Genomic DNA, 22,112 nt, shown 5'->3' on the forward strand with positions numbered 1-22,112 from the left:
CTGATGAATGACACTCTTCTCCCACTTGCCATCAGAACTATAATATTAGAAGAGACGGTATGACCTTTTACTTGCATAGCTTTTTGCAGTTTAAAAAAAACTTCTATATATTCTGTCTCATTTAATCTCTGCAACCACCCGTGGAGACATACATCTTTCCTGTTACTTTACCAATGAAGACTGGCCAAGGGGACAAAAAGGGAAGGCTCTGGAGCTACAATGACTGGGCTTGTTTCCTGCTTCACAACTCTGGAAAGCCAGTTAACCTCCCCCTGGGTCTGTTTTCTCATCTGAAATGTAATCAGGTAATAACAATGCCTTATTAGTGCTTACCTATAGAGCTGTTACAAGAATTAGATGATTTAATATAGTAAAGGACACAGACAGGCACATGCTAAGCACTATATGTACTATCTTTTATCAGCTATTTAAAGGAAGTTAAGTGACTTGACCAAAGTCACACAGTCATGAGCAGAACCACAATCTGAATGCCAAATCTCCAAAGCTTCAAGTCTATTGCTGATAAATACAGCAGTTCCCAATGATATCTACAATGTAAAGGGAATTTTAGTAGTAACCATTTATATCACCCTAGCTTTTTAAAAACAGAAATGAACCTCCTTGGTTATTTTTCAATAAGTCAAACATGGTAAATGTCAGCATTTCAGACCTACAATCAAGAAGTCACTACAGAAAGAAGAACTAGGAATTTCACATTCTTTCATAAATTTTCAAGTCTGTACTATTACTAGATAGTAATAAATAAGTCTGAGTCCCTAAAATGTCCCTTTACATAAGACCAAAAATACCCCAGCATCAAAATAAGTATACCAAGTTCCAGAAAAACTACTCACTTGTTCACTGATAATTTCCACTTTTGGCCAAACACAAAGTTACAAGATATCTTAGTTTAGTCTTTATAGAGGCAAATACTTTACTTAAGATTTATAATTTGTATATAACCAAGATGGCTTAAATTCCTTAAAATTTAAAAATCTTTTTGTATTTTATCTTGAAATTCTTATTTTACACTGTTATTATTTAAAGTAATCATAAGAAACACCAAACAATGGATTTGGTCTAATCCTCCTGACAGCTCTTCTAAAACATTAGTTATCAAGCCTCAGTTTTCTGACAAGACAAAGTACACAAATTCATCTACAGAAAAAAAGAGTTCTGCTGGCACTGAATTTGAGAAGGCCCAAACAATGTCCAACTATAAATATTTTATGAACTCATAAACTGAGAAGGGAACAGTTACATAAAACTTTTAAAACAGACTGAAATTAAAAAGACAGAAATCAAATTTAAAAAAACAATCCTTACTTTTTTTCCTTCAGATTAATTTCAAATGATGTCATTTCTCGGTCGCAACTGGTTGTTTTACTTTTCTTTGTTTGATCCACATATTTTATTTCTTCCTGTGTTCCATCTTGTTGTAATACTGAGGACAAACCAAAAAGAAGTCTTGAATGAAGATCAGATAAAGAGGGGCCACTGGGAGAATTTTTGTTTTAGTTACTATTTCAGGTCCTTTGACCCTGTAATTCCACTCCTTAGAACTTAACTTAAGGAAATGCACACACATTAAAAAAAGGAACATGTAACAAGGTGATCACTGACCTGTAATCTATAGTATCAAAACCTGGACACTCAACTATGTCTAGCAAAACATGGTTACAAGTGTATATCTTATAATCTTACTCTCAAGGAAGGATTTCTTAAAAACCAGCTGGGTGTGTGTATGTTCGTGTGTGTGTAAGACAGAGGGGGAGGGAAAGAATAAATGTGTGTGCCTGTGTGTTGGGAGTCATGTCTTATCATAATGTACATGCAAATTCACTGGGCTTTGTAACTGCCTATATTACAGATTAAAAGTAGAATATGGTTTTAATTTATGTATTCTGTATGGAGACTCTGGCCCTCCAGGGAACTCAGTTAATCCAGAATTAAATGCGAATTTGAGTTGTTCCCTTGAACTCTTTGCTTTAAGTAAGAACATTGCTGGAATTGCAAGGGAAACACTAGTTACTATGCAAAGAGCCAGCCAGAGTGCAAGTAGAGAAGTATTTCTGGGAATGAGTAATAACAATGTTAGGCCCAAGGAAAATGGGCAGATGGTCCTAGGAAGGTAAATTCGCCCAGGTGAAAGGAAAAAGCGATGTAACCTGAGCATTGAGCCCATGGCTATTCTAATTTTGCTGCCATTATTGGCATGCTGATGTGGAAAACCATAATAAAACCCTGGCTTTTGGAAAGTCCTTGTCACTGGGGAAATTACTGCCTACATCAGGCAACTAATTCTTGTGGAATTTTCACTTTGTAATTGGCAAAAAGCCCCAATTTAGTATGCACATACACAAATATGATTCATAATAATACTTTCATAAAAATGTTTAAACTCAGTTTTTCCAGTCATGAAGAAATCTGGCTTTCTCTGGCCCAAAAGGAACTTGTTTGTTCCAAAGAACTCAATACCAGGTTCTCTGTAGAGCTTTGCGTATTCACAGTACAGAATGACTAACAATCACCTATGTGCTGGCAGAAATAATTTCACTTGTAAATGAAGCCATGAACATTTATAAAGTGTTTATGGTACACCTATCTATATACATATGTTCTAGTCTGTCTAAGAGATAGTAAACCTGGTCTCCTCTGCTTAAGAATTTGATCAACTTGATTGATTTTGTTTCCAGAAGTAATTCCATTTAGATTATTGCTTAAGTTGTGTTACAGAAGTGTAACAAATCCTGAATGAAATTTTCATCACTTATGGGGAATAAAAGGAGCCTTTAAAGAAGTCTCTGACCCTACTCAAATTTAAGGGGAGCAGCAGGCGGGAAAGGAAAGCACACTCTGAAGGCCAGAGGGCAAACGGGCCCACAACACTCTCCTGAAACACTGCAGACACACTTCAAGGGACCCCAACCCTAAGTCTATAACCCGGTTCCTTTTTTATTGCCAGCTAAACATTAGAATCTGAAACTGATTTTCTTGACTTCTGAATAACTAAACAATAAAAGCAAATGGCAGTGCTTCAAAGCAACATTAGCAGAGGAAAACAGCTTTCACATTTCAGTATGAAAAAAAAAGCAAAGTAACACTAAGATCAGAGAGGGTGAGACTCCCTGTATTTTAGCATGACGTTTGCAAAAAACAGACAAGAACTCCTTTGTGAAAAAATGAATTAACTTTTACCAAGCAGTTCAAAGGTTTTCTTTTCTTAGATTTTCATCACCATTCATTCACTCTGAATGTTCTTTTTTTCTGGCTATTAATAGAAGAGGTTTTGTTTTTCTTGGTTCTGCTCCCTACAAAAATCACTTCCGAATATTGATGAGCTATGTGTGTAGTATTAAGTGCCTGGTTCTGTGTGCCAACATGCCAGGGTGTACAGATAAAAAACAAAGACGTAGTTTTATAAAAGGCTGGCTTTACAGTATGCACATGTTTCTGGTTTGTGACTCAAGCCAAAAGCCGATAGGAAATAGAAAGAATTTAAGGGTGACACAGAGATTAACTTCAAAAGACCTACATGTCTCTTCAGGATTCGGCTGGTAATCAAAGCTGAAAGTCAGGGCGCATCCCCGCTCTGTCACTTGATAAGGGAAAAAACTCTCAAATAAATCCACTCCTCTTTCAATACACTCGAGCACCTCATCTGGCCGGCTAACACCACAGATGAGCCTGTGAAAATAATACATAGAGTGACATGAGGACAACGCCAGGAATGAAATCAGAGTCTTTCCAGAAGGCATTAACAGTAATAATAATGAAAATCATGGTTAGCATGGCAAGCAGCAGATAAAGAGGTGTAGCGGAAAGACCACAGAGCTTTGGCAGCAGAAACCTGGACTGGAATCTCAACTCTGCCATTTATTTACCTGCTGTGTTACTTTGGGAAGGTTTCTTAACCTCTCTGAGTTTTAGTTTTCCAAATTTTAAAAACAAAAGCAAGAATACACATCTCATAGACTGACTGTGAGGATGAATGATGTACTTGAAAAAGCAGAGTGTAGTTTCTGACTCCAAAGAGAAGCTAGTAAGGGTTAGTTTTCTTTCTCACTCATCCCTTCTGAAACAATCTCCAGAGTCTTGGACTTAATTCTGTAGCCTTTCTATCCACTGCATATGATTGTTTTTTTTAGTGTAAAGCTGTGTGCTTTATTTTCTTCAAATACTCTTCCATGTCTTAACTGTACTTTGCTTATAATTCTTTTTCATTGTTGGCTCAAGAAAGACATTTTTACCTACTGTATTCTTCATAGCTCCATTTACAAAGCAATTCTTACTCTCGGAATTTCAACTCTGCCCACAGGATCCAAGAAACTAGTTAGCTTTCTTTATGCTTCTTCTATATTTTCTCCATTAACAAAATGTCTGCATGGTGGAATGAGATGGTATTTCTAGAGGCAATAGGTAATGCATTCTGAGAGTGTTAATAATATTCAACTAGGTTTTGCCACTAAAACAAGATGGGGAGATGCAATAGATCAGGGCTGGCTGGCTGCTATTTTTTATGTTTGTTTTTTTACTCATAGTCCCTTTTATAAACTGGCAGAGAAAAGCTTATAGACTCCCTGATTTCTAAAAGAAGTCCAAAAAAAGGCTTATGTAATATTAAACAACCAGAACCCTTAAATATATGCTGGTTTTTCTGACTACAGTTTCCTTCAAGTAATGTCATGTTTTTAGAACTCCTCTCCAACTGAAGCTGGCATTTCTACACACTTAAGAGAAAGAAAAACAATCCCAGCTTTCAAATCCAGTAACAGACATCTGTGAGCATTTAATTCAAAAGAAGTCCAGAAAATGACTAGAAATACTAGTGCTGAATTGTCATCTGCACCCAAATGAAATAAGCACAGGAGGGAAAGCAATGAACACAGAGGACTAGGATAAAACTGGGGCGAGGGTGGGGAGGATGGTGGCTGGGGTGCTGGAAATATCTTGTTCTGGCTGGTGTTTACAAGCATATACAGTAATAAAAATTCATCAAGGCATGCCTAAAATCCATATACTTAACTACAAGTTATACCTGGACTTTTTTTTTTAAAGTAGTAAAATTATATACATATATATATCACTCAGGGTATCCCATGTGGCTCAGACCATTGCAGGTAAAGAATCTGCCTGCAATGCGGGAGACCTGGGTTTGATCCCTGAGTTGGGAAGATCCCGTGGAGGAGGGCATGGCAACCCACTCCAGTATTTTTGCCTGAAGAATCCCATGGACAGAGGAGCGTGGCAGGCTACAGTCCATAGGATTGCAAAGAGTTGACACAACTGAGTGATTGAGCATAGCACACATAATATTACTCATCAGCCCGAGGGGTATAAGTATTACCCCATAATCAAACCTCTTAATGTATCTCCAGGGAAAAAAAGCATGAATATTCATACCAACTGGGATAAAAGACTACAGTCTTTTTAAAAAAAAATAAAATATGTGGATAGTCTGGTAAGACATCAGCTGTACGCAGAAACTTACGGATTTTTTTGCCTTAAAATCTTGCAGATCACTCTTCTCTCCAGCACATAGTAAATCCTATGATGGATGGAAACAGCCAGCCCCACTCAGGTTGCCAGTTCCCTCGATTTCAAAAAATACTCCTCCTCATTACCTGCCTCAAATCTAAGAACCTCTTAAAGGTCCTTATTGATAGAACCCGTCTTCATTCCACTGGGGATCCCAGATCTGTCCTCAGCTTTCTGTGATTAAGGCCAGAGTTCCATGTGACTTTCTACCAGTCCCCAGGTTATAATGGATAAAGAATATTATTTATATTTGGCACAAGAATGAGGGGGAATAATATAACACTTGCCCTCACTTATAAGAATCAAATAAACTAACTCACATGGCACCGTTCTCTGGCCCACATTCTAAAATCAAAGGCAGACTCCCCCAAGCAGACTCAGCCCAGAAAGAACATAATCAAAACATCAAAAGACACGCCCATGTAGAGACTGCACACTGCAGACTGCATACTGCACATTCTGCAGCCCACCAGGCTTGGCCTGCATCCTCCTGAACACTAGCCTTGGTTTGTCCTCCGGCAGCTCTGCAGTGACTGATGACAGCAAGTGCAGTCTAGTCTCCAGGGTTGCTGGATTCCCCTGAAAGCCATCCAGAAGGAAGCCGCCAACAGGCCGCTTGGCTGTTTCTCGAGCCGACCTCAGCCTCTCCTCCGTCATGTCTCCACCTTCGATCACTCCAATGATCGAACTTTTCTGGAGGACCTAAGGTGAGAAAGGATTGAACATTTTTAACTGTTTCCAGTAGTGGAGACCTCTGTTTAAATGAGCATTAGTTAGCAGAAGCCCCCTGGAGAGATGAAATCTCAGTTGAAGTATGCAGGGGGATGGCACACTCTCCTTCCTGAGAACCTTTAGGGTTCCAAAGAACACAATCTGAAAGCCATTCAACGAGGTAAGAAAAGACTGAAGAGAAACTGAGACAATCAACATAGGCAGTCATGCTTTAGCTTAAACACACACCAGGCAGGTACAAGAGGAAAAGAACAAAAGCAACAGCTTTCATTTGTAGAAATGGTTCTCCTGGTCTACTCTAGGCTACTTCTAAGTCTCTTAGGACTCACAGACTTAGAAAACAAACTTACAGTTGCCAGGGCAAGGGATAGTTAGGGACTTTGGGAAGGTCACATATACACTGCTAACTTTAAAATAGATAACCAATGAGGTCCTACTGTATAGCCCATAGAACTCTGCTCAATGTTAAGTGCCAGCCTGGGTGGGAGTGGGATTTGGGAGAGAATGGATACATATATATGTATGGCTGAGTCCCTTTGCTGTTCACCTGAAACTATCACAACATTGTTAATTAGCTATACCCCAATACAAAATAAAAAGTTTAAAGTTTGGGGGGAAAAAAGAAATTTCTTAGTTATAAATAACATTAGGAACTGTGACACTGGCTGGGACAACTGACTGCTCATTTGGAAAAAGATAAAACAAAAATTAGTACTGTACACCATTCTCAAAAATAAATTCCCGATAGCCCTAAAGATCTAAGCATAAAAGATATAGTTATACAAGTATTAGAAAAACAGATTAAGTATTTTTATACTCTTGGGATAAGGTAGGCCTTCCAAAGCAAGATAAAGCTTTGGAAGGAAAAGGAAAAAGCAGACATAATTGAGCACAGAAACATTAAAAAAATCCCTAGTGAAATATACTATCAACAAAGGTAAAGGGGAACTTACTCTTTGGAGAGATAGCTAAATGTCTACACCATGGACAAAGCTCCAACAAATCCTCTAAGCAAAGGACAGCCCTACAGACATCTAGGCAAATATGTGAATATGAACTTCAGAAAAACACATCCGGAGAGCTTACTAAATCTCACAAGGAAATGAAACCTGGAAATAATTAGATACCATTTTTGCCCATCACACTGACAGAAAAGTCAAAAGATAAAAAGCAACATAGTGGAGGTAAAAGGGTTAGAGAAATGGCACTTACATACCCTGACAACTACAGAGAATAAAAATTAGTTCAGCCTCTTGCTAGGGCAAACATACAACATTTACCAAAATGTCAATACTTTTATCTTTATACATTCTAAAATTCCACTTCTAAGAATATCACCTACAAATATATTTATTCATATGCACCAAAGTTTATTTTTGGTGCATATGAAACAAAGTTGTTTAGAATAATGAAAAACTGGAATCAGGCTAAACATCCATCAGTAGAGTAGAGGCTTAAGTAAAGTATAATATGTTCATAGTATGGCTTCCTACACAGTTGTTTTAAAAAGAAAGCATAACGTATAGTAATATATACACTAACAGGAAAATAATTTCAAGACACTGCTAAATAAAAACAAACAAATTCCTGAAAAGATGATCATATTCCTGTAATAAAAACCAGAGGCATGCATATATGTAATAATTATGTGTATGTGACTATAAAAAATAAGGTTTACAAGGAAAAATACCAATCAACAGTGGCTCTTCAATAGAAGAAGTGGGTGGGAAGGGAGCCTGGAAGGCTATAAAGAGTCTAAAAGGCTATATTCATCCTGCTTCTTGATTTAAGCAGGAGGAACATAATCAGACTATTCCTCCAGAAAGAAGACTTAAGCTACTGTGTGGAGAGTGAACTGAGGGTGAGTGTGGTTAAAGGATGGAGTAGAGATGACTTGAATCATTGGGGAAGACAAAGAGGATCTTGACTGAGGCAGTAGCGATGGAGTGAACAGGAGAGAGAGGATCCGCAACCTCGTCAGGAAGAACAATCAACAACTCAACACAACCTGACTGCTGAGTTTCCTGGGGAGAGGATGAGGACAAAAATAGGATGACTCCTGGCTCCTATTTCAGATGTCCAGGGAGATGATGAGAAGAGCCAAGACAGGGCATCCTAGGACACCAGTGGAGGGTGAGGGAAGATGATTATTCTGTTTTGCGCATTCTGAGTTTGAGGTATCAGCCACTGAAGATACGGAATAAAAGTTAGGGCAATGTATATACTGGTGCAACTGCCCAGGCTAGACAGCAGGAGGTGCTTGGCACAGGCTGCCACTCCCCTCGCCTGCTGCCACGCTAGACACAGCCAAGAGGCTCTCCTCACCCTGCTGCACTGTGCACAGCTCTGAGCACCTTGAGATGAGACTTATTCACCATCCCTGGCCTCGGGAATACACGCAGAAGGAAGGAAAGCTGACGACAGAATCTTGAGGAGCTTCAATGCTTAAGGGCATTCAGAATAAGAGGATTCAATGGATAAGAGGAAAAAATCACAGACAGAGGAAAAGATGCTTGCAGACATACAAAGTAGACAGTTACATAGGCCTGTTCCTTTACGTGATTGGCACAGCCCCATCTAGGAACTCGTTTTCATGGGTATAAGAAGTGTAGCCACCAGGGACTTGCCTGGTGGTCCAGAGGTTAAGAATCCACCCTTCAATGCAGGAGACACAGGTTCAATCCCTGGCCAGGGAAGTAAGACCCCATTTGCTGCCAGGCAACTAAGCCTGAACACAATTAGAAAGCTCGCATACCAGAACCAAAGATCCCGTGTGCCACAACTAAGACTGGATACAGCCAAATAAATAAGTAAATTTAAAAAAAGTATAACCGTATTGTCTAAAATAGAACACACTTAAGAGTAAAAGGGGGCACTATCAATAATCATGTCAAGATAACAGCATAAGGGGTACAGAGAGGGACCCGAGCATTTGCCCAGCCCACAAGAATAATGTGAAATGGTGTGGCTGACAACACACAAGAGGGATTTGAGGCTCATCTGGCCTTTCTAATAATCACACTCTGTCACTCTCCCTGTCCTCCTTTCTACTCATCCAAACATTTACTCATCCTACAAGGATAATTACTGGCCGAAAACAATTGCTAGCAAATAACTGTTAGCAGAGCTAACAATTCAGAGCCGCAGCAATGTCCCCACGCTGAACCCTTACTCAGATACTGAGAGTTCTATCAGAATGACAAGTAAGCTTCCTCTAATTATTTCACGTATATTGATTAGCCAAAGTACATTTTTTATTAGTAAACTCAAAATAATGATCTTTCTCAAACTCCATGTGCTTTGCCACAGTGGGGCCTGCTAGTGGCTCAGGATTCCTCTACACAAATGACCAGACACTAAAAGTTTCTCCTCTGATCGCTATCTCCTATTCTCCCACTTCCTCTGCTCTCTCCTAATGAATGCCTTCCTTTCCAGCTTTATAACTCTGCTATCAAGGTCCCTTATTCACTGCTACAGCTTCATCTTCCCCAGCTCACGAGATGATGAGGTTACTATGCCTTCAGGATATAGAGCCGGAAGGGGCACTTTCCAGACATACGTAGGGAACTGGAGTCAGGGTGGAGTGAACAACTGAATATTAACTCGATACTAAAAAGGGTCTTGAAAGACTCAAATCTCTGGGCAGAGGAATTGGGGACTGTCACACAGGGAGAACAGTGCTGAAGGAGAGCCAGAGGAAGAGCAGGTGTGAGGAGAGGAGATACTGAGTTTGTTACCTGAGTCTGAGGTGCCTGAGAGGAATAGTGTAGTGAGAGAATGTAGCAAAGGCCTGTGGCTGTGTAACTCTGAAGCTAAGGAGAGTGATCTTGATCATACACACAATTTTAGAATTTTCAGCAATTAAAACTAAGGGGAGCTTCCCAGAGAGAACATATAGTGTGGGATAAAAAAAGAGCCTAAGACATCCTAAAGCGCAATAAAACATTCAGAGAAGAAGAAAAAATCAGGAGAATAAAAGAGACCAAGAAGTAAAGAGCAAGAAACAGGAGGAGGGGCAGAAAGGGTGGTATCATGGAATGCAAATTAGCTAGAGTTCCAGGAGAAAGGCCTGGTGAGTGGTATGGCTTTACCTCTGACTCTTCCTGTAGCTTCAGACAATTATCCAGGAAGAGAAGCGATCGGTCAACAGACTTTCTGGCTCTTTTTATGGAAGTTGCTTCATCGCAAGTTGCCTCTCCATCCGAAAGGCACTGGAACCAGTCTGGCTGAAGGGCCTGCTGAATGGCCATGAACTTGGACGCAGTCATTTCTACGCGTCCTCCAACACCCCACACAGACACTGACTGCCACGGAACAAGGTGAGACGAATTAGCAAGAGCAACATGCAAATAAAAAGAAAATAATAAAATGATCAAAGCAATTCTGAATTCAATTCTTCTTTACAGCTGGAGAGATGGTGGCAATTCAATCTTCTAGACATGGTGGGTAAAGAGGTTTCCCATACCATATTCCAAATTTTCTAAGGACCTGAGAGCTCATAGTGTCCTTCAATGTCCATTCAAGCCAACTTCTCAGTTATCGCCCAAGAATTCTGTGACTACTTTTCCAGAATCCCAGTCTTTCTCTCTCTTCCACTCCATGCTGTTTCTGACTACACCACAGACTGATTTTTTTTGTCTTTCAACACACTGTTCCTTTTGATTGAGATGGCCTTCCCCTACTTCTTTGCCTGGTAAAATACTATTCAAGACCTAAGAGTTTAGATGCCATCTTCTCTACTATGTTCCCCAAACTTTACTAGGCAAAATCAATTGCTCACTCTTATAAGCTCTATCAGCAATTTGTATTTATTTCTTTCATAGAAAAGATAGCCTTTATCACACCTTTGTATATTTGTCTGAACCAAGTATCTAATATCACAGTTGTGCCCCAAACGCAATCTGGGCCTCACACAGAATGTTTCCGCTCAGTTCAGTTCAGTTGCTCAGTCGTGTCGGACTCTTTGCGACCCCATGGACTGCAGCATGCCAGGCTTCCCTGTCCATCACCAACTACCAGTGTTTACTCAAACTCATGCCCACTGAGTCAGTGATGCCATCCAACCATCTCATCCTCTGTAGTCCCCTTCTCCTCCTGCCTTCAATCTTTCCCAGCACCAGGGTCTTTTCAAATGAGTCGGTTCTTTGCATCAGGTGGCCAAAATATTGGAGTTTCAGCTTCAATATCAGTCCTTCCAATGAATATTCAGGACTGATTTCCTTTAGGATGGACTGGGTGGATCTCCTTGCAGTTCAAGGGACTTTCAAGAGTCTCCAACACCACAGTTCAAAAAGCATCAATTCTTTGGCACTCAGGTTTCTTTATAGTCCAACTCTCACATCCATACATGACTACTGGAAAAACCATAGCCTTGACTAGATGGACCTCTGTTGGCAAAGTAATGTCTCTGCTTTTTAATATGCTGTCTAGGTTGGTCATAACCTTTCTTCCAAGGAGTAAGCGTCTTTTAATTTCATGGCTGCAGTCACCATCTGCAGTGATTTTGGAGCCCCCCAAAATAAAGTCAGCCACTGTTTCCACTGTTTCTCTATTTGCCATGAAGTGATGGGACCGGATGCCATGATCTTTGTTTTCTGAATGTTAAGCTTTAAGCCAACTTTTTCACTCTCCTCCTTCACTTTCATCAAGAAGCTCTTTAGTTCTTCTTCACTTTCTGCCATAAGGCTGGTGTCAGCTGCATATATGAGGTTATTGATATGTCTCCCGACAATCTTGATTCCAGCCTGTGCTTCATCCAGCCCAGCGTTTCTCATGATGTACTCTGCATATAAGTTAAATAAGTACGGTGACCATACACAGCTTTGACGTACTCATTTTCCTATTTGGAACCAGTCTGTTTCATGTTCAGTTCTAACTGTTGCTTCCTGACCTGCATACAGATTTCTCAGGAGGCAGGTCAGGTGGTCTGGTATACTCGTCTCTTTCAGAATTTTCCATAGTTTATTGTGATCCACACAATCAAAAGCTTTGGCATAGTCAATAAAGCAGAAATAGATGTTTTTCTGGAACTCTTGTGCTTTTTCGATGATTCAACAAATGTTGACAATTTGATCTCTGGTTCAAAGTTGGTTTTCTAAAACCAACTTGAACATCTGGAAGTTCACAGTTCACGTAATGTTGAAGCCTGGCTTGCAGAATTTTGAGTATTACGTTACTAGCGAGTGAGATGAGTGCAATTGTGCAGTAGCTTGAGCATTCTTTGGGATTGGAATGAAAACTGACCTTTTCCAGTCCTGTGGCCACTGCTGAATTTTCCAAATTTGCTGGCATATTGAGTGAAATACTCTCACAGCATCATCTTTAGGGTTTGAAATAGCTCAACTGGAATTCCATCACCTCCACTAGTGTTGTTTGTAGTGATGCTTCCTAAGACCCACTTGACATCACATTCCAGAATGTCTGGCTCTAGGTGAGTGATCACACCATCATGATTATCTGGGTTGTGAAGATCTTGCCACCTCTTTTTAATATCTTCTGCTTTTGTTAGGTCCATACGCAGTCTGGGCCTCACACATTATGAATGTTCACTCATTAGACATAGTTAGATACAGAATTATATGCAAAGACATAAATCTCACAGTACACAAGAATCTCTGTATGTTCCTTTGGTTACTGCTTCCCCTACAGCGTCTCTCTTCTTAGAACAGATGTATGTAATTGGAGGACCACATACAATCTTTTTCATCCTGCATAACACTGTTTGAATGAATCTGTTCTCCCTTATAAATGGAATAATCGAGGTCAAAATATTTCCTTTTGAATTCAAATTACAAAATAGAAAGAAGTGTAAAACAGAAGACAAATTTAAAAAAAGGTATCCTAGGTAAGATTAATAGACATTGTTGATATCAATAAAGTGGGTGAAGAAAAGAGTAACTATGTTTGTGAAGTAGCAGTATATACTGAAGTCTTTCCATAACATTGTCCTCTGGGACAATGCAGTGGGGCCGTATCTCAGATTAAAACTTTTAATGAAGTCCTCTAGATACTGTTTTTGACTAGCTAAAATCTCTGGCTATGGACCCAGATTTTTCAAATTCTGTTCTAAACAGCAATATTATACTGAAGTTCTACTATATATAGTTATACATGTGATAACACTCATCAGCAACTTCCCCTACTTTTCCTGAGGTTGTTAAAACTGCAAATAAAGCATGGTACCAAAAGACTATTTTTTTTTCTACCATTATAGTAATTTCTTTTTTGGGCATGTACTTGACCCTTCTCTCCTCCCAAATTTTTGGTAACAGTAAAAAAGCTGAGGATACATTCCTTACCTTAACTCATCCGTGGGCTGCCCTATAAACCACACCATCCCACTATAGTCATACAAACAAAGAGAAGGCATAAAGGGATCTGGAATGGGTCAGCATCCCAGGCAGTGGAATCCTGGCATCTGAGGGATCCAATGGGCTGACTTCCTGAGACAAAGCTTCAGCCTTGAAGGACCTTCTGAGAACATACCTTATTTGTTACATAACCAGCTGGGCAAGGGCTGACTGGATCATGCAGGGAACAGTACAAGAGCGATTCTGGCATGCCTGTATAAACAAAAAAGAACCCCTGAAAGCACTTCCATCAGCAATGACACAGTGCTGTAACTGAGAGCAGCTTCATAATGTGGCTTCATATCCAGCAGGGCAGATAAAGTAATGCTAAAACAGAGTAAATTGCCCACACCAGACCTTAGAATTGTAGGAGGCCTGTCAACATGAATGAAGATTATTTTGAAATCTACAAACCCAAAAGAAGAATTAAACATTCATGTCTAATGACCCTGAGTTGCTACAAAGGAAATGTATAACCAGAAGCATGATACAATGAAAAGTGATTAATGAAATATTGACCCTACTTGATTTACTTTGAAGAAAATAACATTAAGTTCATTCTCAATAAGGTACCATCCAAGGTGAACTTGCTACTGGAAAGATGAAATTATACAGTCAACAGGTAACATTATTAATAATAAATGGAGCCTACATCATGGGTCCCTAGGGACAGAATTATAGAAAAACGATAGGACACTGCAAATGGATCTCCTTTTCAGTAAGTTTCATTGACTCAAGATGACAGTTTCTTAGGTTTTTTTAATCAAAAAGACATTCATTTAAAAAAAATGTTTAGTAATTATATGTACTTAAATTTCATATGCCACATTTTCATAGGAAAAAAACAGGATTTTGCTGAAGACCAAAAATATAAAGCAAACAACAAAAATCTCTGCAGTTCTCCACCTTATTTTCTACAATTTCAATTATTATAATTATCTCTAGAAAGCTTATATTAGCTATTTTCACTTAATTATATGCTTGGATATTTTAAAGCCAGTTTTTAAAATTGGTCTCAGATCAAGGGAAATGGTATTATATAAATTCCTCTACGGAGATTACAGGCCATTGTGACAACCAAGTCATCATGCAGTCTCCCTCAGAAACAGCAAGACTGAATAACCAATGGAAATGGATTTTCAGTCACTTAAGTGAGTCCCAGACACTGAGGAAAAGCTTCAGAAGAAAACTGTTTGGAGAAGAGTTGGTTCTCTGGCCATCACTGCTAAGCTTTTCCTATAAATAAATGGACACATATACTGGCATTTAAAATCCTATTTCTGGAACAGAAGACAATATTAACATATCAGAATATAGGTGAATATAAACTCTTCATCCTCTGCTGTGTTTTAGGCTCAAACATGACAAGCCTGCTTTGGGTCTTAGGTGTGTTCCATGCAATCCCTCACCTCTAGGTCTCTGCTCTCCTCCTGGAGCGTCAGCTCAAACCTGTCGACCACCACCACTACACCCACCTCCTAATCTTGCTTACTCCTACTCCTCCTTGACCCACGAGATCTCTATTCTGACTTCCGTTCACATGGACTCTACAGCAGGTTATATGTTCCTCCCTCTAGGTTCTCACTATACATGTACCTACTCCCGATCCTGCAAATGCAGTCACCACACTCTATTAGAACTACCTGTTTATCTTAATGCCAACTAGGCTCTGAGTTTCATTAGGGCAGTTAATTGTTTCCTACTCATCTTTGAATCCCCAATGCCTATTCTTAGATGCTCAATAAATGCATATTATATTCATGACTGAATAACCGTATACATGAAGAGTCAAAAAACAAAAAGCATCTTCAACCTCCAAATTAATACACCAGAAGGCACACGCAAATAACTTGATTAAATTTTACCTATAAACTTTCCAACTCCTTCCTTATATTCTGCCAAGACTTCATGATGTTCTGCCCTATAAGAAAATAGAAAAATATGTAACATAATAATGAATCATTCTACAGATACTCTATGCAACAACTGAAGCCTCCTCTCCTCAGCCAAATGAGCCACATGATAGTAAGTGTAGTCTCAAAACACCAAGTACACATATTCAGGAGTCCCCACTCATTAGGTTGAGTTTATTAGCCAGGACAAAGGTCTTTAAGTTGCAAGTGGCTCTGTGAGAAAGAGAACCTAGCAAAGATCAAGGGCTTCAGAATATCTAGATTTTCTTCTTCCCCTTGTTCCTTTAAAATGACTGTTACTAATACAATCTTGCAGAGTAATTTGATCAAATAGCAGATTTTTCAATTAGGGATAAGGTCAGTATGTACATGACACAAAATGACCTCACTCCATTAGTTCTGTTACCCTAAAGTAGAATTGGCAAGTACATGTGCTGAGACAGGAAACTCTGAGGCTGGTGCATGAAGACAGCCCTGCGGGCCCAAGTTTAGCCCTGATGGGGCATTATGGGCACCATCACCCCTGGGAGCGGCAATGCAGGCAGTATGGAAAAGCGAAGCAGCTCTAACATGTAGGTCCAGCCTGTGCCTTCCATGTTATGGTCAGATGATGTATAATATTTGATATCTCTCTTCTGATTTCACTATAAAAAGCCTACACATTTTGTATACAGAAGCAAAAAAAGTCTTTCTCTTTACTTCAACTTAGTAAGGTAACCAAGCTGCTGCTAAAGTTGACATGTGAATGATCAGGTCTCATACTTACAGTGAAGATAGTGTAAGCTGAGCCATGGCAGGAACCCCATGGATTTTATGCAGCGTGTGATGGGTCAGGTGAGGGGCGGAGCCAGCCTTGGTGTATAGAAGGCAGCCTGGGATGTCCATGGTGCGGTTCTCTGTTTTGCCAAGGTTTTTTATTTTTCCGAGGCGACAGCCATTAACCACCTTGGTAAGATTTAGCTTCATCTTAAAGGGATTCCTCTAAGTCCTGATAAGAAAAGAACATTACATTCAGAAGTTCCATGATGGCCAAAGGCTAAACATTTTTGAAAGAAAGCAACTTACAGAAAAATAAATATCATGTTTCATATACTTCCCAGTCTAGAATTTTTTTAGATATCAGGAATAGGGGGATAGGAAATGACAGAGAGAATAAGGTACCTTTCCCAAAGTCACAGAGCAATATGATGACATCAACCATATTTAAATTCAATCAGGGAAGTTTTGTCTCAGCTGATGAAAACCAAACAAATGGAAGGACAGAAGTAAAGACTAATCATGGGAAGAGCATTCTGAAGCCAAGGCTTACTCTCAGCTTTGAAAATGTGTATACAGAAAGGTCACACTGCTTAAGAAATACTGTTTTGACCTATTTTTTCTTTCTCTGATTTGAGAGGATACTAGGCAACATAGTAAATCTTCCTAACATGTAATTAAATGAAGAAAACAGGTTCCAAAGCAGCACTCTGCTGTTTATTAAAATATATGGAAGAATATATAGGCTTCACAGGTGGCTCAGTGGTAAAGACTCTGCCTGCCAGTGCAGGAGGCTCAGGAGGCTGGAGTCTGAGCCCTGGGTCAGGAAGATCCCCTGGAGAAGGAAACGGCAACCCACTCAAGTATTCCTGCCTGAAAAATCCCATGGACAAAGGAGCCTGGCAGGCTATAGTCCATGGGGTCGCAAAGAGTCAGGCACAACTGAGCATGCATTCATGGAAGAATATATATGAACAAATAAACACAGAGATTATCTCTGAGAAGTGGGATTATTTTCCAACCTTGTTCTTTTAAAAATAGAGGTGAGAAACTGTGGCGCATCAACGCAATTCACAAGCAAAGTTGCTTTTACAATTGGAAAGGAAAAATATTTGATTAAAAAAAAAAGATACACTTTCTAAATTACACAGATACACAGGGGGGAAAAAAAATTAGAAAACATTGTCAATTACTTTGTTGGGTTGTCTTATTATTCAGTAAAGCAAATCCCAGGCTCCAATTCCTTAAATGCCCTGTAAAACTTGGTAACCAGGCATGGCAGATCATTTTGCAAACTGTCACTGGATATCCAGCATTCTGAAATACCAGTGTCTCTACAGCAAGCACTATATCCTCTTAAATTTTTGCAAGTTAGGCAAGACCCAGTTTTACTAATAGATAAATTAACATGGCTCTCTGAATGGTTCCAACCTTAGATCCCATCCCCTTAAGCACTATATTAAACCACACTGAAAGTCAACCATTGTTTAAAAGATGTTTTACCAAATAAAGCATTATCTATCATGAGTTAAAAGATATTCAGAAATGCAAATATTCCTTTCTTGGGAGCCATAAATTCTTATACTGAAATAAAATAATCCTTGTGGAATTTGGAAATAAGAATAACTACTTTCTATATGGTTCAATAAGTGATTTCATGTTAAACATGAATTATGTTTGGCAGAAACCAACACAATATTATAAAATAATTACCCTCCAATTAAAAAAAATTTTTTTTAAGATATGAGTATTTCAGGAAAGGCTGGTCAATTTTCTATGACTCAACCTTCATTATTTCAAGTTATCACAAATACAGACATAAAAATAACTCTGGGGATTTCCCTGGTAGTCCAGCGGTTAAGACTTTGCCTTCCAAAGCAGATTATTTGGGTTCAATCCCTGGTCAGGAAGCTACGATCTCACATGCCTCGAGGCCAAAAAACCCAAAAACATAAAACAAGAATATTGTATCAAATTCAATGAAGACTTTAGAAATGGTCCACATCAAAAAAAAAAAAAAAACTAAAAAAAAGTCTCATTGGAACCCACACAAATAGAGAGTATTAGAGGGCTTCCGTTGTGGCTCAGATGGTAAAGAATCTGCCTGCAATGTAGGAGATGCAGATTCAATCTCTAGGTTAGGAAGATCCCTTGGAGGAGAAAATGGCAGTCCATGCCAGTATTCTTGCCTGGAGAATTCCATGGTGGGCTACAGTCCATGGGGTCACAAAATGCTGGACATGACTAAGCCACTTTCAAGGGAAAAAAGTTATGCTTTAACAAAAGGTAATATAAAAGCTACTTTTTATAAAACTGTGTTATTACATATTAAAACTTAAAATAAAAGGAAGTTTATACCAAAAAATTAAATATATTTACAGGCTAATAAGAATGTAACACAGAAAATACAAGAGTCATCAGTTTACAAAATCATATTTCTTATTGATTTATCAAATAATACACATAATCTTCTGATTTCAAGTGATAAAAATAGTTTTGAAACTAACAGAGCTCTGAAACCATTTATAGCAAAGTTAAAGAATGTATTTTGCAATCTAAGTTCTAGAGAATTAAAGCAGGGGGAAGCATGAAGGTGAGAAATTCACTTTAAGGTTAATTAATCAACCTTATTATTCTATTAGAATCAACTAACAAGGAACAATAGGTTTTTGAGACAAAAATAAGAACTAATGAAAATTTACTGGACCAAGGTTACTAACACTGCAAGAACTTAGCACTTACTACTCACACACATCTGAGAATGTAAGAAACTGCACTGTCCCACATATTTTCAGAAAGGCCTAAAGAGAAGAATTTGCTGGTTCTTCCACTTACTCCAAAAATTCTGTCTCATCTAAGTGTTTAAGCTTTGTCAAGAGTTCAATGTATATACATGAGTTGACCATATAAAAGTGGAAACAGCCTTTATTGGATAAAACTAGCATGTTTGAAAAAATGAAGTTTTAGACTAGAAGGCTACCAATTTTTATTATTACTCCTCCTCATCAAACCCTTTCATTCTTCCAGTTTATTAATAAATCGGACTGACAAAGCTGCTGACAAGCATAAGACAATGTGCTTTTCCATGTCAAGCTAACTCAATTTCAGATAAAACAATCCACAACTCTTTAGCAAACCTCTGTTTAACACCCCAGGTAATGAATGATTGCCATTAGACTTTAGAAATGCTGAGAATAGTTAAGTCTGACCATTACTACCAGAGACGCTGAACGGAGAGCTCGTCATGAACTTGATGATCCCCTCTGCTGTTCCACAACCATGACTCTGAGGCTAAGTGAGATTAATCAGAATCTAGAACCCAGGTCTCTGCCAGGAGGCCTGTGCTTTTGATTACATCTTTGAAGTGAGAGTAACACAATGTTTGTATATACATATCTCCTTTTGCCACTCTTTCTTCAATCAAAGAAACAGCTTCCTTCATCCTTAACCCAAGGTCAGTTATTACAGGTCTGTGTTAGTTCTAGCAGACATCAGCCACTGTGCTCTTAGATGCATGTGCTCTTAGATGCAGAGATGGGTTCTCCTGTGATATGATGTAAAGTTTAATTACCAAACCTTTAAAGATGAAATTCAAAGTCCTCAGCTTAGTGTCCTGAACTCACTAGGTCAGCTAGAGAGAAATACTCACTTGGTTTTCTCCACAGTATGGGACTCTGATGGAATGCACTCACATTCTGCTGTTTAGGGTTTCTTAAGAGTCCTACCCTAAACAGTGAATGGACACAGCATCAAAGGAAAAAGTAAGCGAGGTAAAGCAGACAATTGGGTTTACGGAAAAGTATTCCAACAGATAAACTGCTATTGGTGATTCTCTGTATTGTGAGGATGAATGCAAATATTAAGAAATACAAAGAAAACATCAGAATGTATTTTACCCAGAAATCAATATTTAAAAAATAACATGCAACTTTGTCCTGCTTTGAACCCAGCTTTCCTCTCCTAATTACTGGTCAATTTGTGGTTAGTATTTTTATAATTGCACCTCTTTTCTAGCGGCTCAAACACAAAAAGCTTTTATTACAGAGTAATGTAAATATAATATATACACACATACACATAGTTTTAAAATATGTTTTTGGAGTGATATAATCTACTACTCCAAGCAAAGTTCTCAAGAAACAAACCAACAGTCTCCAAAGTATTAAATGGTTTTTATTTGGCCCTTTTCCTTTTCACTTGTTATAAGTCTCTTCTAAGATATCTGGGGTTACGCTTTTCTTGGTATACAAACATCCACACTTCACTTCCTGGTTAAGTCTTAACCATTAGAAGAGCCATTTGGAAATAATGGTTAGTGGAAAAACTCTTAATCACTTTAAGGACAAGTAGTCATGCCTTTACAAGGGCTAACCAAGATTCCCTGCACCTGTGGCAGCACTGTACCTGTTTTAACACCTCCACTGTCACATATTTCTCCCCTCCCTCTATTCCCTTATGAAAGAAGGGATTTTTTTTTTTTAATGTTTCTTAATGGATTCTCTACAGACTGTCATGGGAAGATGACTTCAATATGTTGAGGGAAAAGAGCAAGCTTAGGTGAACATATTTTTTGCAAAAGAAAAATTGCATATATATATAAATATACACACAAATACACACTCTACACTGTCTGTACGTGCATATTAAAAAGTGTGAAGGACTTCTAAACAATATGGTGCACTGAGCTAACTAAGAGCCTTTTGAACCTGTATTTTAATAGGCTGGTAGTCTGTTAGATGTCTCATCTTGTCCATAAACATATGCAATGCTTACATACTAACTGTAATGTTAAGACATAATTTTCAGTCATATTTTCCATTTTGCTATAGTGTTATTGGTGGCATTCACTGAGCTTAATTTACCCGTTGAAGCTAACTACTCTATGATATTGCATAGCTTGGATGTAGCACAATTTAATCAACCATCACCCTTTCAATGAAAACTCGTTACAGAGCAGGTCCTATGATTGGTGCAGTAGTCTGAGGGCAAAGCTTCTCTGATCTTTCACAAATCTCAAGTCTATTTTACGTTTCCAAGTAGAGGTCTCTGCATACACTGATTTTTACTGGGTACCACACTCTTAATGATTTAGGTACTATTGCTCCCATTTGAGTAAACCGAGGGTCCGAGAGTTATCAGACATGTTTCTTAAGGTCATACGACTACAAAATGACTGGGTCCAAAGCTGCCGATCTAAATCTCTACTCTGCCTTATGAACCTACATATCCCAGAATGGACAGTTCCCGGGAACACCTAGGCTCAGTCAATAACGACGGATTTAGCTTCACTCCATGGGCCATCTCCAGGGACCCCAGACTTCGCGGAGTGCTTAGCTCAGGTGTTCGAGATCGGTCCAACCCTTCCAAGCATCCTGGACAATCTAGAAAAACTTCCGCATGGGAACTTGACCCTTAAACAGACCCTTCCTTCCTGTTGAAAGGAGACACTTTTCTCTCTGAGATGAGGTGAGGCCACACGATTTGGGAGAAGCTGGATTTACAGGAGCCAGGACCCACCACGAGACCCCGAAAATGAAAGACATGGCGGGAGGACAATCAGAGTTACTGCAACACAACCTGGAAGGATCGAGACGCGACGTGACGCGACTCTCTCACAGCAGCCCCCACTCATTCGAAGTAGGGAAGGGAGGTACTTACGTGCAAACCTCCCAACTTCAGGGAACTTGAAACTCCCTAGTTTCTCTCCTTTGCTACCACGTGTCCAGCTCGCAAAATTCTCGGCCCGCACCACCGCCTCCGATGCCAGAGCCAATCAGGGAACACTGCGTCATCACGGGGCGCCAGGAAAAGGCAAAGGTAACTG

The 22,112-nt window shown here is 39.1% G+C and overlaps 1 protein-coding gene across 6 annotated transcripts in view; it reads right to left on the bottom strand.

Annotated features, from left to right (window-relative positions):
• Positions 1 to 22,093, bottom strand: part of QTRT2 (queuine tRNA-ribosyltransferase accessory subunit 2) — a 39,509-nt gene extending 17,416 nt beyond the window's left edge. For 3 of the 6 annotated variants that reach the window (XM_043874051.1, XM_043874048.1, XM_043874047.1), the window contains exons 1-8: positions 21,947 to 22,093; positions 16,299 to 16,520; positions 15,485 to 15,540; positions 13,756 to 13,832; positions 10,362 to 10,574; positions 6,041 to 6,240; positions 3,536 to 3,687; positions 1,327 to 1,444 (exon numbers count right to left, since the gene is read on the bottom strand). In XM_043874051.1, coding sequence (XP_043729986.1) covers positions 1,327 to 1,444; positions 3,536 to 3,687; positions 6,041 to 6,240; positions 10,362 to 10,574; positions 13,756 to 13,832; positions 15,485 to 15,540; positions 16,299 to 16,498 — 1,016 coding nt within the window. In that variant the 5' untranslated portion in view covers positions 16,499 to 16,520; positions 21,947 to 22,093. The other 3 variants (XM_043874049.1, XM_043874050.1, XM_043874052.1) reach the window with 2 other exon arrangements.
• Positions 22,094 to 22,112: the final 19 nt, after the last annotated feature.

This window comes from Cervus elaphus, chromosome 19 (assembly GCF_910594005.1).
Source record: "Cervus elaphus chromosome 19, mCerEla1.1, whole genome shotgun sequence".
NCBI lineage: Eukaryota > Metazoa > Chordata > Mammalia > Artiodactyla > Cervidae > Cervus > Cervus elaphus.